The 19222-nt window shown below is 38.1% G+C and overlaps 1 protein-coding gene across 1 annotated transcript in view; it reads right to left on the reverse strand.

Annotated features, from left to right (window-relative positions):
* Positions 1 to 18488, reverse strand: part of SHCBP1L (SHC binding and spindle associated 1 like) — a 32913-nt gene extending 14425 nt beyond the window's left edge. The window contains exons 1-5 of the mRNA XM_046680526.1: positions 18061 to 18488; positions 15883 to 16032; positions 7129 to 7343; positions 5726 to 5812; positions 5436 to 5654 (exon numbers count right to left, since the gene is read on the reverse strand). Coding sequence (XP_046536482.1) covers positions 5436 to 5654; positions 5726 to 5812; positions 7129 to 7343; positions 15883 to 16032; positions 18061 to 18471 — 1082 coding nt within the window. The 5' untranslated portion in view covers positions 18472 to 18488. The remainder of the gene's footprint in view (positions 1 to 5435; positions 5655 to 5725; positions 5813 to 7128; positions 7344 to 15882; positions 16033 to 18060) is intronic.
* Between the last annotated feature and the right edge of the window lie 734 nt (positions 18489 to 19222).

Here is a 19222-nt window from a genome sequence, read left to right on the forward strand (position 1 = left end):
AAATTATAGAGTCAACACAAAGCAGAGGTGGGTTATGTTTGTGATACTGAGGCATAAGAATGTTTGGGGATATGCCTAATTTTAGATACTACGTTCAATTAACAGATTGTTTTGTTTCAAAGGGTACAATCTCCAGAGATACAGTTGGCAACTGGCCTCCCAGCAGAACAATTTTAGCTTCTCTCGTAGATGTTTTTTTTATTGTTCATTGTTCAGCATTTCTAATTAATTCCATTCTTTCTCTTCTTTCTGTTTTCCTTTACAGTTCCTGTTTCCTCTCCCTTAATCATTTCATTGTATCGAAAGAAAGAAAACAAATTTGAGTGTAACTTTTATCATTTTGTCTGTCAGCCGAAAGGGACATTCCTTTTCCAGTAGATATAGATTTACCAGTATTCACCTTAGATGTAATCTTTTGCATTCTCTGCAGCACTTTATTGCTTGATGCTAATGGGATGTACCTTTAGTACCAATATTTTTCAGCTTTATTTCAATTACCAAATATTTTGTGAAGCTTAAAATTTCAGGAAACTGTTTCTAAGAATTTACCATACAAGTTATTAAAATTTGAATTCCAACATATTAGCAATGCCCTCCAAAGCAAAAGTTTCATTTAACACTTCAAAATCAAACCCAGTCAGGGGCTGGCCCCGTGGCTGAGTGGTTAAGTTCGTGCGCTCTGCTGCAGGTGGCCCAGTGTTTCGTTGGTTCGAATCCTGGGTGCGGACATGGCACTGCTCATCAAACCACGCTGAGGCAGCGTCCCACGTACCACAACTAGAAGGACCCACAGTGAAGAATATACAACTATGTACTGGGGGGCTTTGGGGAGAAAAAGGAAAAAAATAAAATTAAAAAAAAAAATCAAACCCAGTCAACATTTTTTTTATACCAATTTAAGCAAGTGGTTTTGATCTTGAGAAAGAGAACTACTCACACATTTTTTCACCATATACCTGATTACTAGCTGCTCAAAGAGTAAAGCATCCTATGTTTAGGAAATACAGTAGTTTATCATGCAAGCCTAGTTTTAAAATCAAAGGTCTATTTAAGTGGTTTTCTTTAAATCAAATTTATTAAGGCATCATTTACATAACACTCATTTTAAGTGAACCACATTTCATGAGGTTTCATAAATGTATACACATTTAGCTTAGTCACAATAATCAGGACGCAGAACATTCCCATCACACTAAGTTCCTTCATGCATCTTTGCAGTCAATGCTCCACACCCACTCCCGGGCAACCACTGATCTGCTTTCTGTCAGATTTCCCTTTCTTGGAATTTTTAAATGGAATTTTAAAGTGGAATAAGACACTACGTACTCTTTTGTACCTGGCTGTTTTCACTCAGCCTATTTTGAGATCCATCATGTTATTTTGGGTATCAGGAATTTGCTTCTTTATATTGCTGAGCAGTACGTCATTATAGGATTTTCTTTTCCCTTCCTCTTCTCCCCAAAGCCTCCCAGTACATAGTTGTATATTGTAGTTGTAGGTCCTTCTGATTGTGCTATATGGGATGCTGCCTCAGCATGGCCTGATGAGCAGTGCCATGTCCGCACCCAGGATCCAAACCAGCAAAACTCTGGGCCCCGAAAGTGGAGCACATGATCTTAACCACTCTAAAGACACGCTAAAGGGCTAGGCCACTCAGCCATGGAGCCAGCCCCTTTTTTAACCTTTCTTATAGGGCCAGGCTATTGGTGACAAATTCCCTCCATTTTTTTTTTCAGGGGGGTCAAAGAAAGCTCATTTCCTCTTCAGTTTTGAAGGATAATCTCACTGGATCTAGAATTCTAGCTTGGTGGTTCTTTCTTTCAACACTTTGAGTATTTCACTCCTGTCTCATCTTGTTTGCATGGTTTCTTATAAGAAGTCCATTGTAATACTTATTCTTGCTCACTTACAGGTAAGGTGTTCCCCGAGCTTCTTTCAAGCCTTTTTCTTTATCTGTGGTTTCCATCAGTTTGAATATGATATGCCTAGGTATAGATTTTTTGGTATTTATCCTGCTGGGTGTTCTCTGAGCTTTCTGGATCTGTGGTTTGGTGTCTACATTTAATTTTGGAAAATTTTCACTATTAATTCAAGTATTTCTTGTACAGCATTTATTCTTTCTTCTTTTCTGGTATTCCAATTACACATATGCTATGCCCTTTGAAATGGTCCCACAGTTTTTGTGTGTTTTGTTCTGTTTTTTCATTCTTCTTTTCTCTTTGCATTTCAGTTTGAGAAAATTCTATTGATATATCTTCAAGCTCAGATTCTTTCCTCAGTTGTGTCCCATCTATTGGTGAGCCCATCAAAGGTATTCTTCAATTCTATTTACAGTGTTTTTGATTTCTAGCATTTTCTTTTAATTCATTCTTAGTTTCCATCTTTTGCTTACATTACATCTGTTCTTGCACATTATGTACTTTCTTCCATTAGAGCCTTTGACATACTAATCAATTATTTTAAATTCCCTATCTGATTAATTCCAAAATCATACCTGAGATTGGTTCTGATGTCTGCTCTCCCTCTTCAGACTTAGTTTTTTCTAGCCTTTTAGCACGTCTTGTGATTTTTTGTTGAAAGCCAGGCATGACATATTGCCTAATAGGAACTGAGGTGAATAGGTCTTTTGTGTGAAGCTCTATATTAACCTGGCCAGGAGATGGGCTGTGTTTAATGTTTGCTGTAGCTGTAGGTGTCAGAGACTTCAGATTCCTGTACTTTCCATATTTTTGTCTCCTCTGTTGTCTTTGGGACTCCCTAAAGACTCCTCTTTAGACAGGCTGTGGTTTGCAGCTCTTTTAGCTATAATCCAGTTATTAAACTGGAGCCCTATTGGTGTGGCTGTAAGGTATGGTGGAGAGGAAGGGTTCTATAATCTTATGACTAAATATTAGTCTTTTAGTGGGTCTATGTTCCTGGACTGTGACCTTCACATGCATTGCTTAGTCCCCCTCCCTGACCAGACAGGAAGGCTAGAGGGGGCTGGAGTCAGGGAAATGCCCTTCCCCTAGGTGGGAAAAGGCTCTGGTAGTCTTTGCCCCTGGAGAGCAGATCTTTGTCATGGAGGATAGTCTGGGTGTATTTCACAATGGTTACTTTCCCCTCTTCCTGCCAGAATCATAATGGGATCTTTCCTGGCTCTTCACCTGAGAACCTCGTGAGATTCCTGGAGATAAAAACCCACAAAGGTGTGGAGTCTAAGAACTGTAGCCCCTCAGGAATTTCTCACTCTCATGCTTTTCTATACTCAGACTCCAGCAATTTATCAAAATTATCATTTAAGGGTTATTACAGTTTATGGCTCTAGCAGGTTCTTTCTAGGTAAGCTGATCTTGGCTGTGACTCTGAATTTACCTATCTTTCCAGATTTTAGGGTGGCCATTTGCCCTGTGACCTCAGTTCTCTGATCGGTCTAAGAAAGACATTTTCAGTTTGTTCAGCCGTTTTCTTGTTGTAAGGATGGGAGTGATAGCTCACAAGCTCTTCACATGTCAGAGCTGAATCTGGAAGTCCTTGGTTCTTTTTTATAGTTTCCATTTCTCCGTTGATATTCTGTGTACTTATTAACAATATATTTTCCTCTAATTCTGTAATCATGTTCTCCTTTAATTCATTGAACATATTTATGATAGCTGTTTTAAAGTCTTTGTATGATAAATCCCACATCTGGGTCCACTCAAAATCAGATTCTATTAACTGCCTTTTTTCCTGAGTATGGATCTACTTTTCCAGTTTATCTGCATGTCTAATAATTTTTGGTTGAATGCTGAAGATTTTGGATAATGGATTCTAGTAATTCTGGATTCTATTATGTTCTTCTGAGGACTGTTAGTCTTGTATTCTAAAAGGCAGTTCACTAGCCTGGCCTCAAAATCTAAAATGTTTCCCTTGAGGTATGTGGCAGCTGACATCTCTGCTCAGTTCTCTCAACTTGCATGCTTCAGTTTCAGGGTTCCTTTTTTAGCATGGTTCCCAGATTTCTCTTCCCCATCAATGCTAGCATACTTTAGTGGTCAGCCAAGGATATGGACAGAGTTTATGCTCAGATTTTGGATGTCATTCCTCTTGCAGCTCTCTTACTTTCAAGATATCCCACCTAAATTTCCAGCTGCTCTGCCAGCCCTGAACTCTGTCCTTTGTCACCTTGAAAGACTGCATTTTTTGCTGCCAGAGCTATGAGAATTGGTGAGCACCTTCAGAACAAAAAGCCACAAATTCCCATTTCTTACCCATTACAAGGATAAATTCATTTCAAGGATAAACTCTTCTGGTTGCTGCCTGCTTTTAGTCATTTCATAATGCTTTCAAATAGCTGAATACTTTTAATATATTTTGTCCAGATTTTATGATTGTTATCCATGGAAGGGTTTTACCAATTGAATCACTCCACCATTCCCAGAACTAGATTCTCTGTGATTATAACTAAGATGACAGAACTCTGTGATGCCCTATGTCATTAGAATCTAAAATCTAGTGATGATAACCTGTATTCAAATCCAACTGTAGTTGAATCTGGATTTCTAGATAAATTAATTTCAAAAATATTATCTATATTGACTTCCTAAAGTAATTCCAAATTATATGGATCCCAATAACAACGAAACATCAAAAATAGGCACTAGAATAGGATTCTTAGTGATTAAAAAAATAGGTCAAATTTGAAATAAAATAGAAAAAGAAAATACTTAGGCTAACAGTTAATTGTTAGACAAGTAAAATATGGCTCAGAATTCCTAAGGCAAAGAATGAGTAAAGGTAGAACACAAAGGAAGGAGTTTAACAATTTAGCATGAAATAGTCAGAAGTCCTCTGGCTCCATTCAAGATTTTCCATTAATTTTGGGAACATGAGCAAGAAGTCCTGTTTCCCCTCTATTTAAAACAAAGACAGAAATATATACTTTTTTTTTTTAAAGCTTCAGTGTATGGTTGTGAATCTTAGAGAAACATATACTTTTACTGCACAGTATGTAAAAATATTTTAATACATTTTGAAGTATTCTGGAGAATGATGCTGGTTAAATCTACATGGTTTTATTTATCATCAAAACAACTTATCAACTTATGTTGGTCAGAAAAGCAGAAGTTATGAGGCAGCCAAATTCATTAACTCTCTCTTTACTTTGCATATTGTATGTGGAGGAAGTCTACCTCCTCTTTTCTTATGCTTTGGTCAAAATCAAGAAGGTAAAGATGAAAGATAAGGATAGGACAAGATTTATGAGGTTTTTTGCATTAAAAAATGATTTCAGTGAATTCAGCTAATAGAAAAATAATTTTCAATATTGGTAGTTGGATCTTGTGTTTATCTCATAAATTGGACATCTAATTTTATAACCTATTTCAATCAGGGTAACATATGACAAGTTAAGTGACAGGATAAAAGAATGACCATGTAATCTTTTTGTTTCCATTTAAAATAGAACAAGTTATTACCGGAGGCGTAAATCTTCCCACATTTTCAATAATCCACAGAGCATTACTATCTCATAGTATTTTTTCCAGCATTCAACAGCCTCTGCTGCAGATGGATCTTCTTTAATATTGCTCTGATACTCAATGAGCTCTACACGCTTGTTTTTATATTTCTCCAAAGTTTTTTTGAAACGTTGTGCAATAGGACCAGGTATCGTTCCATCTTGTATATCACACCACCTGAAAAGTATCAATATAGTTACAATGTTTATCTCATATAATGTGCTCAATAAGTTTTTAACTATACTTACAAATTAATTCTCTCTTCAATCAAAGCAGTATAATTCTCACAACTTTCTTCATTATCCCAGTCTCTCCAAAGAAAGTCATAAAAAAACCTAAGATAAATCAAATTAACATGAAAGTGATCAAAAACAGTCAGTATCATGTATAGAATTAAAAAGACATTCTCATGTCAGAATTCTTTACATGAATCTTAATTCTTGAGAAAAATATTTTTAGGGTCTGGCCCTGCGGCCAAGTGGTTAAGTTTGGGCACTCTGCTTTGGCGGCCCAGGGTTTCACTGGTTCAAATCCTGGGCGCAGACATGGCACCGCTTGTCGAGCCATGCTGAGGCAGCATCCCACATGCCACAACTAGAAGGACCCACAGTTAAAAATACACAACTATGTACTAGAGGGCTTTGGGAGAAAAAGGAAAAATAAAATCTTAAAAAAAAAAAAATTCACCCTTTAAAAAAAAGAAAAAAATATTTTTAAATGACCTTTCAGTGAACTAATATTAAAGGTAAAACTGTAACAATTAGATGATCTAGATTCTATTTGAGGTTACTACAGATAAGACAATGTTTCTTGAAGTGGGACTATAGAATTCAGGTTCCAAATTTCATAGATTTTGGCTCTTGATTTTGTTTACCCAAGAAATAATACTTAAGATTATAATTAAATTTGTATATTGAGGAGGGGAAGCATTAGAAAAACAAAAACATACCCTCAAATATTCTGCATTATGGTTTTGGATAGCTTCTCTCAAATTGTATCAACTTGTAAGAAGCAATCATAATATGGACAATGACATCTAGCATTTGTAATGCCCTTAAATGTGAAAAATGAAGTCTAATATATTTAACATGCTTAAATATAAACAGAATTTAAAGTTACTTATCTCTAGAATTTTTTTTAATTCAACAAGTTTTTAATTTGTAAAATGCAAGATCAAAATATGGTAAACTGGGGCCGGCCCAGTTGAACAGCAGTTAAGTTCGCACGTTCCGCTTCTTGGTGGCCAGGGGATGGCCAGTTCAGATCCTGGGTGTGGACATGGCACCACTTGGCAAAGGCCATGCTGTGGTAAGCGTCCCACATATAAAGTAGAGGAAGATGGGCATGGATGTTAGCTCAGGGCCAGTCTTCCTCAGCAAAAAGAGGAGGATTAGCAGTAGTTAGCTCAGGGCTAATCTTCCTCAAAAAAAAAAAAAAAAAGGTAAACTTTTCATTGCCCACATATAATCCTTTTGCAAAAGAACGTTTAAAAGAATTACAAATATGTTCATTACAAATGGGCAAATTGAATTCAGCAGTGAGTAAAAAATCAATAAATATTTATAAAGTGTTTGTATGAACAAAACTTACATATTAAATTAACTTTTTGAATATGATAATTTTAACTTTCAGAAGTAAAAAGCTCTAATACCTTACAACTTCCAAGGCCAAAGCAATATCATGTATATCAGAATCTTGTCCTTCAACAGGGTACACTTCCAAGAGAGGCACACTATGCTCGAGTTCTTCCAAAATCTCATCAACCAAATCCCTTGGAATATTTGCAATGTTACAAGAAAAGGGCTCAGCAACAGAAACAGTAACTTTGAAACAAGATGATACGCTTTGGCGTGGTTTACAAGTTACCTAAGATGAATATGATAAAATTTGTAATTGCAAATGAAAGTATACCACAAAGATTTTTTCTCATATATAAGCTACTTATAAAATTTCTTCTTTTAAATTTTTTATGACTTCTCTAACAACATAGAGACTAGAGGTCAATATGAAATAAAATTCAACATAATTTATCAAACCCTACTTCTTAGACACATTAGTTTTCAAGGTTCACGAGAGGAATTACATATTATTTATTTTTAAGTTTGAGGTGCCAGACTTTTGGATTTTATAGAACAGTAGTATTTTTTTTAATTTTGGACTAACTTTGCCATGAAAGTATGTTTTAAAAAATCCTACTATCTATATTACATCATTTGTAAATAAAGGAGGCTATCCAAATACCAAAAAAAAGTAGCAAGGACACAATCAAAGAGTAAAGTCCTTAAGTTGAATAAATTTTGCTTGGTAAACAACATACTATATTGTGTTTAGTTGTCTCATTTCATCACAATATAGTAATAACCTCCAGCACTTGTCTGAAAATCAGTGCTTGAGAACCACTGAGTCGACAGTACTGTTTTAGAAGTTGATAAATTATATTAAATATTAACACAAAATTAAAAATTAATAGAAGTTGGTAAAAGGGTACAAACTTTCAGTTTAAGATGAATAAAGTCTGAGGATCTAATGTATGGCATAGTCATTACAGTTGATAATGTATTATATAACTGAGATTTGCTAAAAGAGAACTTAAATGTTCTCACCAAAACAAGGGGGTAAATATGTGAGGTGATGGATGTGTTAATTAACTCAATGGGGGAAATATTGTCACAATGTATATCAAACCATCATATTATATACTTCAAATATCTTACAATTTTGTCAATTATACCTTAATAAAGCTGAAAAAAATTAACATTTCCAATAATAAATTTTGAAAATTTTCAAGTACATGTCCAATAAAATTCTTTATTTTTATTGACCTAATAGAGCTATTTACCCTAAAGCTACTTATAGCAGCTTTATTCCTAACTGCCAAAACTTGTAATCAACAAAGACATCCTTTGTAGGTAATGGATCAACGGTACATCCAGACAATGGAATATTATTCAGCACTAAAAAGAAATGAGCCATCAGCCATGAAAAGACATGAAGGAATCTTACGCATTACTAAGTGAAAGGAGTCAATCTCAAAAGGCTACATACTATAAGATTTCAACTATATGACATTCTAGAAAAGACAAAACTATGGAGACAGTAAAAAGACCAGCGGTTGCCAGAGGTTGGGTGGGGTGAATAGGTGGAGAACAGAGGCTTTTCAGGGCAGTGAAAATACTCTGTATGATACTATAATGATAGACACATGTCATTATACATTTTGTCCAAACCCATAGAATGTACAACGTCAAGAGTGAACCTTAATGTAAACTATGGACTTTGGGTGATTATGCTGTGTCAATGTTCAAGGTTCATCAGTTATAACAAATGTACCACTCTGGTAGGGGATGTTGATAATGGGAGAGGCTTACATGTGTGGGGGCATGGGGTATACAAGAAATCTCTGTATCTTTCTCTTAATTATGCTGTGAACCTAAAGCTCTCTTAAAAAATAAAGTCTTTAAAAGATTTAATGTTATATTAAATATTAATACAAAACTAAAAATTACACAAACATTTCCAATAATCAATTTTGTAAAATTTCAAGTTCATGTCCAATAAAAAGTATTTTTAGGAAAATTTAGGTAAAGAAACATTTTATATATCACTAACTGTTACAGCATCAATATATATGACAATAATCATTTAAATATAGGAAATATCCTCAAATCCCTAACTAAACTTTGAAGTACAAATTTTATATCAATTTAATATAATTTTATTTTTCAAGGAAGTTATGGGACAGAAAAAAAGTAGGAAAAATAGAATAACAGTTTAAAGCTGGGTGTTTGAATATAAGTGATCTACAATCCATATTAGTGGCATAACAAAAACATATTTCCCAAAAGTAAATATAAAATTTGATAGAGCCTTATATTTTAAAAAAATTTTAGTTTTTATTTTTTAAATCAGTATTATACATGCATTACTGCTCTTCAGAGTTCAGGTTCCCCATTAGAACTCCACTGATACCACCCTGGCTGGGAGAGAGAGGAGTACCTCATTACCGCTCCCACATTGTCTCCACTAACACCATGCAGTGGTGGTGAAAGTTCTGGTTATCTGCTGCACTGTTTCTGACACCATAGGGAGTGGAAGGAGTCTCTCCTTACAGGTGGGGGTGGTAGTCTAGGCTTCCCATTTAGTCTACATTGACACCATGGGGCTTGGGGAAGTTTCTTATCACTCAGCTCTCCATTTTCTTCCCACTAGGTCTTCTCTAACACCACTGTGGCAGTGGGGTTAGTGTGCTTTGTTATAACTAGGCAAGGGTGGAAGTCTAAGCTCTTCACTTCGTCTTTTCCTGCAGAGGAGAGGGAGGGGGAACAGTTTTTTCCTGAGTTATTGGCTGCCCCTTTCCAGGTCCTTTGGCTAGAGAAAGGAGGCTTTGGAGGGGACTTTTTCTGGGGGGGCTCTACACTCTTTGGTGTTTCCCTGTTGCCAGCTCCTCTGGGATATACGAAGCAAAGCCCAGGAAACTCACCGTCATGTAATTCCTTGGGTCACAAGGTCCCTAGCCAATCTGCCTTCTCTCCACCTTTCAGAGTCTTCCTGTTTGCTTTATATATATAATCCAGGTGTGTTGTTGTTGTTCACTCTGAAGATTTACCCTGAGCTAACATCTGTGCCAATCTTCCTCCACTTTGTATGTGGGTCACTGCCACAGCATGGGTGAAGAGTGGTGTAGGTCCATGCCCATGATCCAAACCCGCAAACCTGGGCCACTGAAGCAGAGCATGCCGAACTTAACCACTATGTCACAGGGCTGGCCCCAGTCCAGGGTTTATAGTTGTACTTGGTAGGAGGAATAGAGAAAAGTATTTCCACTCCATCTTCCTGGAAAAGGAAGTCCCTGTTTCCCAAATAGCTTTCAAGCAATTATTCTTTCTTAGCTCCATCTTCAACCCTATTTCTAGAGTTCTAAGTACAGTCAATTCCTGAGCCTTTGGAGTTATGCTATGTAAATCAAAGCTTTTTTTAGCTTTCCCTACTACAAACTTAGAAGTCAACTTTCTCAGTTCTAAGTCAGTTGCCACTTATTTATCTGTTTTATGCCTTCTAAATTTTGTTGCTATTGCCTCCTTTCCCATCTCTTGTCCTCAGCTACCTTTTTAAAAATTTCTTGGGGTCAGCCTGGTGGCATATCGGTTAAGTGCGCACGTTCTGCTTCAGCGGCCAGGGGTTGACCAGTTTGGATCCCAGGTGCGGAAATGGCACCATGTGTCAAGCCACGCTGTAGTAGGTGTACCACATATAAAGTAGAGGAAGATGGGCACGGATGTTAACTCAGGGCCAGTCTTCCTCAGGAAAAAAAAGAGGAGGATTGGCAGATGTTAGCTCAGAGCTAATCTTCGTCGGAAAAAATTAAAAATTAAAAAATTAAAAATTAAAAAAAACTAATAAAAATTTCTTTGCTGTCATGTGGTGGAGGACTCTGGGGACAAAGAGAAGCTCCTACAAGTTTTCAGAGAGAAAAAAATATATAGGTATTATCAAAGGATCAATGATGCTGGCTCCTCAACCAGCAACACCAGAACCTTGAAGACAATGAAATAGTATTTTCCAAATTCTGGGCGTGAAATTGAACCTTGAATTCATGTACCCAGTCAATCTACCAAATAAATAGGAAAATACTGTAAAGATATTTTTAAGCACACAAGATTGCCATAATTTTATCTGCTATTAGGATAAGGTCCCTGGCCAAACTGAGAGCATAAACTAAGAAAAAAGAAAGACAGGAATTCTGGGAAATAGGTTATTTGCAGAAGAGAATGGTGAAAGGAATTCCTAGGATGATGATGGAGGGAGATCTCAAAAGGATAGCTATCTAACAGGTCTAGAGATCACCAATCTACATTGTAGATCAGAAGGATGCAAGAGATACTTATTTAAGAAGACAAAACTGACAGACATGTCTGAATATAGTGAGAAGATTTACATGATTGAGGAAAAATTTTGGGATAAACTAGTGAGAAAATTAACACAATGAAAAAACAAGGTTATTAACTCTAGAAAAAATTTTTAAATGTCTAGGAAAGGAAAATTAACCATAGTACACTAGTTTATCTATCTATGAAGTGAATTTTATCTATCTATGAAGGTAAACACTCAGTATCTGATCAAATCAAAATTATTATTTAAGTATTTTGAGAAGATGGGAGCATGTAGAAAATACGACTATGAGGTAGAACAGTGAATAGTAGTGGTGATCATATACAGAAGATCTAAATCCCCATTTTCCATAGTAGGAGGCTATATGTAAAAGCTAAAATAGAGAAATCAAGAAGTAGCAATATAAGCATGATACTTGGAGATAGAGAATTAATTATAATAATTAACTAAACTGGTTGAAACTGCACCTGGAAAATATAGGAAATGACAGCAAAGGTGGATAGAGGTTGGGCGACTGCATTGTTTCATAACAAAAGTTGTAATTCTATTGACTCTAAAAATTATGCGCATGAGTAACACTGATAAAACTAAAAACACTTAATAACAAATGGATAGACAGAAGGTAAGGAAATTGAGGCTATTAATTTAATATAAACTACTATTTTGGGGACATTTACAATGAAATAAAGGAGAGAGACAGAGCAGCAGCTAGAGGAAAGAGAAGGGTCCCAAGCAGTCCAAAATGTGAATTTAAATGCCTCCTAATTTGTTCAGAAAGCAAGTTACAGAACAGGCTTTAAAACCAAGAAGTCTATTACTGGAGTTGGAAGTATGTGGAAATAGCCACGATGTAAGATGTGAATGTTGAGAGCAGCTCAAAGTGACTATTTCCCTCTTTAGAACTATCATATAGTAGAATCTGGTAAACAACCAGTTTCCAGAATCCACTGAGACTTCTCTTAAACAACTCCAAATTAAGGATTCTCTAAGCCTGATCAAGGGATTTAAGCAAAATTCTAAAGCATGTTGACAAAAAAGTGGGGATGGGTTTCAACAAAAAAGCTTATTGATAGTGACTAGCTATGCTCTTTGTACAGAATTTTTAAAATCAACCATAATCCTTTCACCAGAGACAACCACTGTTAACTTTTTGCTCTTTACCTTCCAGTTCTACTCCTAAGTATTTATGTAATTTACATAGTTGGATCACACTGTATAACTAGCTTTGTGTCATCTATTTTATTTTACATACACAATGAGCACTTTTCTAAATCATTACAAGTGTTTTTGTTAATCTAAGATTTATGACTACATAATATTCTATCTCATGGATAGATCTATCATTTATTTGACCAGCCTCCTATTATTAAACTTTTATGGTATTCCCAAATTTTTATTTCATAAATATCACTGTGGTCACCTTAATACATACATCTTTTTTCTGCATTTCTGATTTCTATAGAATACATTTCTAGAAATAAAGTGAACCTTTTAATTTTAATTTACTTTACTGTGCAGTGGGGTCTATTTATTTATTTTTATTTTTAAAATTTTTCCCCAGTGTCAAATTAATAAACAGAAACCTCATTAAATTGGAGTTGGGAGGCAAAGGGGGAGCTCTCACACCCTACATCAATAGCAGAGCCCAACAGGAAGAAAGACTTCCTCTTCCTGACGGTAAGAAGCTCAGCCAATGACACACTGGCACAACTCAGCCAATGAAAAACCAGTACACACAGAACTCTCAATCCCTCCAATACAACAGCCCTCTCAACTTCCTCTTCCCCTCTGTAAGAGTTTCTCCTCCTTTGCTGCTGGGGGACTTGCACGTGGCCCTCACCATGGTTGCAGACCTAGAATTGCAATTCTTTGCTGATCCTGAATAAATGCATTTTTGGTATAGAAATAACTGGCTATTTGTTTAAGGTCAACATCAGCTTTATTGAGATACGACTGACATATAATGAGTGAACTATTTTAAAATTCTTAATTTATTTTTCCAAATTAGTTTCTACAGAGGTTAAAACTTTCCTTAACTTCTGGACCACTCTGTAACCAAGATTAAGAATATGCTAGATTTCTTTCCAGTCAAATATTGTTTCCAAGTTTTTTTTCGTTTGTTTGTTGTTGTGTCAATCTGTAGTAGGCAGAATAATGGCCCCCAAAGATGTCCACGCCCTAATCCTTGGAACCCATGAATATATTAATTTACATGGCAAAAGAGACTTTGCAGATGTGATTAAGGTTAAGGAGTTGAGATATGGAAGTTATCCCGGATTACCCAGTTGCGCCCATTCTAATCACAAGTCTTTTTAAAAGGCAAGTACCTTTCCAGCCTGCAGAGTCCGAGAGAGATACAGTGTGAGAAGAACTTGGAAGATGGAAGAAGGGGGCCAGAAGTTATAGAATGGAGGCAGCTTATAGAGGCTGGAAAAGGCAGGAAAAACATTCTCCCCTAAAGCCTCCAGAAGGGAAGGCAACTCTGCCTACACCTTGATTTTAGCCCAATTAGGCCCATGCCAGATTTCTTTCCCATAGAATTGTAAGATAATAAATTTATATTGTTTAAGCCACCAAATTTGTGGTAACTTATTGCAGAAGTAATAGAAAACTAATATATTATTTAAAGAAAAAGACAGAGATTGAGGTCCATGGGAATAAATTATTGTGACTTCAGAACAAAGGAGCATTACATAGCACTGTTGATAGTTCAGTCTAAGTAAGACTAAAGAAGCAGAGGCAGACAAAACGAAGTCTGAATTGTGCAGCACTGCCTTAAGAGGTCCCAAGAGCTAGTCTCAGTGCCACATAATTCAAAGAATTAGAATGGCCAACATACTATTCTACTTTTTCCCATTCTCCCGTTTCTCCTTACCTTTATAAGGTTTAAAGAACATTAGCAGACCCTAGAGGATTCTAAACAATCTATTATCTGTAATCTTGTTTGTTTTTGGAATAAGGAAGACAGCAAATAATGTGTTATATGTAAAACCTTAAAACTTGATGGAATTTTTAGATAAACTAATCCAGTGACTTTCCAGTAACTTTAGGAATCTTAAAAGTTTTAAGGAGTGTAGGGGCTATTATGAGGTGTTGAAGCCAAGCAATTGCTAGGATACTACCTCTCATCCTCTCATTTCGATTAGAAATGTTCCGCTTTAATGTATTGTATATGCTGGGCTTCCACATGAAATTTGACCAAAGAAAACCCCCAAACTTATACTGCTAAAAAAAAAATGTTTAAAGACACTGATATGGTCCACCTTCTCTTATGTTATCCACATGAAAAAAGTCCAGAGACATTATGAAAGTTCCAGGCAAAAGCTACTCAAAATCTGAGGTTGAGCAAACCTCAAACACTAAAAATAGAGTATTATTAAAAAATTAATCCCAAGACTCTTTCACATTCTTTTGTAGTCTCTATGATTGAAAATATGCCATTCTTTATAAAAATACTTTTACTTGTTTTTTTTATAGAAATACTTACTTTTCCATAGGACATAAAATTGAACTGTTTTCAGGTGGTGTGCAATGTATTGAGTTTCAAATACAAGTTTTTCTTGTGACCAAAACTACAGATTTGAAATATCTATCTGAGGCAGGGGTACCACTTGTGACTGTAAATATTAATTTCTATACAAGAATAATTGACCTTTAAAGGAATCAAATTTATAACACCAAATATGCCACAATATTTAACCTACAAACCTCAAAAAGCAAAATCTTATCAGATGAAGACTTGGAAGCTGATGTATTATACTAAAAGGGTACTTTTCATAGGAAAAAATTTCAAATTTTACTAATAGCTTTCTGATCCATTTTTTTCTAACTAAAGAAATTTCAATTAGAAATTTCATTTTTTCTTAATCTAACTAAACTTCATCATTTAGATAAATGAAGATTAAAGGGAGGGCTGGCCCGGTGACACAGCGGTTAAGTTCGCACATTCCGCTTTGGCGACCAGGGGTTCGCTGGTTTGGATCCCGGGTGTGGACATGGCACCGCTTGGCAAGCCATGCTGTGGCAGGCGTCCCACATATAAAGTAGAGGAAGACGGGCACAGATGTTAGCTCAGGGCCAGTCTTCCTCAGCAAAAAGAGGAGGATTGGCAGCAGATGTTAGCTCAGGGCTAATCTTCCTCAAAAAAAAGAAAAAAGGGTTAAAGGGAAATGATGAAAAAAGAAGCCATAAGTTTGTTAAAGCTTAAATTACTAATTTTTAAGAAATCTACTTTTGTTGTTTTTATATTATTTGAGCAATTGGAACAAGGTTAATAAATACTGTCTGATACTACTAGATCCCACTTCATGATAACTATTTACAAGTAAATGGGTGCTAATATCCCTCCTTATCTTCTTTTTATGCCATTAATTTGCTTACAAACTTAAAATAGACATAAACTTTTGTCCACTTCTGTTTAAGTGTCAAAGCCCCAAATTAATAAGGACATATTTTGGTCTTAAAAAAAACTGACAATTTCATCCAAAAGAACAAAGATCAGGTAAAAATTATTTACCTCAACGAGTATACCAACAAAAGGGATAGAAGCTTCTTCATATTTCACAAAGAATAACTCAGGATTAGTCTTCCAGACTCCAAGCCATTTGTCTTTCAATTTTAATTTTTCTGATAGATATTTACTCATAGCCTCATCAGCATCTTCTGCCTAGCATAAGAAAAAAATATATATGTATAAATATATGAAATTATATATTTATATAAAAATATTTTTATTGATTTCTATTTAAATACAGAACCAATATACTCTTAAATAATGAAATATCCAGAAAATAATAGGTTTTAACTGAATCTATATTTAATGGAAAACATTAGAAACATTAAAAATTAAAGCTAAAAAGAGATCTATTCACTCCATAGAGTAATTCAGAGATGACACATCAACTTATTTGTTTTAAGTAATTTGTTTTATTTATCAACTGAGCAGAAAGAACCATAATTATAGATATAAAGACACTGTAATTATCATATTAAAAAACATAGTAATTATTTTTCCTGAACTTTAAAGACGTAATGACCTATTTAAAATAAATTCAGTACATAAAAATTTTAAATAGCACTCCAGGGGCCAGCCTGGTGGCATAGTGGTGGAGTTTGTGCACTCTGCCTTGGTGACCCAGGGTTCATGAGTTTGGATACCGCTCATCAAGCTATGCTGTGGTGGCATCCCACATACAAAATGGAGGAAGATTGGTACAGATGTTAGCTCAGCAACAATCTTCCTCAAGCAGAAAGAGGAAGATTGGCAATGGATGTTAGTTCAGGGCCAATCTTCCTCACCAAAAAAAAAAAAAAAAAAAGCACTCCATTCAATAAATATTTGCCCATTTGATGGGCCAGCCCCAGTGGCCTAGTGGTTAAGTTCCACACCCTCAGCTTTGGCAGCTTGGGTTCAGTTCCCACGTGTAGACCTACACCACTCATCTGTGGCCATGCCATGGTGGTGGCTCACATAGAAAAAGAGGAAGATTGGCAGCAGATGTTAGCTCAGGGCAAATCTTCCTCTGCAAAAAAAAAATATATATATATATATATATATACACACACATATTTGCCCATTAGATTTTTTAAATTTAAATTCAGCTACCTGAGGGATGATTAATAATCTAAGCTATTATGAAACTCAGTCATTAGACCCTGTCCGATTAATGATACAACAATTTATAAAAGCAGTTTTCAGTTGCCTTTCAGAAACCTCACATCCTCCCAACCTTCAATATCAGATATAAGTTGGTCATTAATACTATCCTAGTTTTATGGTAACAATGCTTTTAAAAATAAAATCTTCTTCTGATTAAAAAATATGGTTAACCTACAGAAAATCCTAAAAATACAGAAAATATAAGGAAAACAAAAATCACCCCTACTCCTGGCAGCCAGAACAGCCATTTTGATATTTTGGTGTATTTCCTTCCAGTCTTTTTTCTATGCATACATTCACCCATACATACGAACCATATGTTTTGTTTTCTGATTGGTTTACTTGTCATTATAGCATATCCATAGCTCTTGAAAACTTAATTTTTACAGCTGCACTGGTTTCCATTATGTGAAGCCACCACAAGCCCTTTACTGCCCCCATAGTTGGAAATTTAGTCTCTAATTTTTCATTTTTAAATAACACTGCAATGAATATGCTCGTACAAACATTCTTCTGCTACAACTTCTCTAAAACCAAACAGATTAGCAGCCTACGACATTGGGTCTGTTCAGTGGTACCAGGCACGCGTCTTCTATACAAAACCTCATTCCGTAGCCGAGACTGCCGTCTGGGAACCAGTCCTACAGTGCAGACGTTTTTAGTATGGCGGCAGACAAGTCAAACCTCAGCAACCTTATTCTTAGGTTTGGGCACGAAGTGTCAGATGCCAACACCGAGACGCATGCCCGGGGACTGATCAAGCCCGTCTATGCCCATCTTTAGGAGCGCTAGGAAGACACGGGCAGAGCTGTCCCCACGCCTGACATTTTCCATCTCACGGAAAATCTAGCAGAAACTCCTTCAGGACAGGGCCTGGGCGCCTCTAGTCAGGTGGAAGCCCCCTAAGAGTTGAGTAAATTGAACTTCTGGAAATGCAGGTTTCTCGGTGCCCTGTGTCCCCGTCCCCCTGAGCGGAAGGGCCGATTCCCCTGAGGACCGCGCGCCCGATTCGCGCCCGCCCGCTCGCTTTTTCACCTTACAGCCCTGCAGCACCTCGTCGCAGTACAGCGCCACCTTCTCGCCCCGCCACATGCCCCTCATGGGGGACACGGAGAGCGGGGGCAGCGGCTGCGCCTCCTCCTCCTCCTCGGGCACGGAGAGAAGGGGCTCCTCTTCCTCCTCCCCGGCCCCCTCTCCGGGGCCCTCGGCCTCAGAGGCGGGTGGGAGCTGGAGCCGCCGCCGGGCCGCCTCCCGGCCCGCTTTCCCCTTCACGGGCCGAGGGGAGGCCATCACCGACCGCACCGGGGACGCGGTGCTCCGGGTGCCCTTCAGGGGCCCCGGCTCCGCCGAGCCCCGGGCGGGCGGGGAGACCTTCTCGCCTCGCCTGCCGGGGCTGAGGCTTCGGACTGAGTCTTCGGGCACCACAGCGCTGGGCCCCGACGCCATCTCCTCAGCGCGCCGAGGGCCCGCGGCAGCCGTTAGCCACGCTTCCCGCCCTGAGCCGCGCCGGCCAATAGATGAGCCCAACGCGCACCGCGGCTCGAGGGCCGGCCCGCCGGGCTGAGCTGGGGGCGGGGCCTTGCGGGTGGTCGGGGCGTTAGGAGGGAGCGGGGGGATGTTGGGGGGCCTGGCGCGAGGGCGGTGTGTTGGGGGCGGGGCATGAGAGCGAGGGGTGGGGTCTTGCGGCGGGGCGCGAGCTGCGGGGCGGGCTGTTGTGGGCGGGGTGTGAGGGCGAGGAGCAGGGTTTGGGGCGGGGCGTGAGTGAGGGGCGTGGTGTTGTGGGGCGCGGCGTAGGGGCGGGGCAATGGGGGCCGGGGTGGAGCGTGTGGAGGTCAGCGAGATACCCCCTCGAGGTGATGCTCACGCCCCGGGCGCGCTCTCTAACCCCACCCCTCTCTCCTCAGCACCGCCGGATACGGCTTTCTCTCCCTCGCCGTCCTCCTGCGTTTTCAGGGTAATTGTGAGTCACCCTCCAGGTCATGGCGCCCTACCAAATGCGCCACCTGCCACCCACACAAGCGTATCTGCGCAAACCCAGGCTGAAAGAAAATTTGTTTTTATACTGGGAGGCGATGGTAACTGGAACACTGTGGTTATTAGCAGAGGAAACTCTGGAGACAAATGCAGCGACCTAGATTTTCCCCCAACCTATTCACACGGTTCCCAAAATAAAATTTCCTTTACATTTTAAAAAAGG

The sequence above is a fragment of the Equus quagga genome, chromosome 13, assembly GCF_021613505.1.
Source record: "Equus quagga isolate Etosha38 chromosome 13, UCLA_HA_Equagga_1.0, whole genome shotgun sequence".
Lineage (NCBI taxonomy): Eukaryota > Metazoa > Chordata > Mammalia > Perissodactyla > Equidae > Equus > Equus quagga.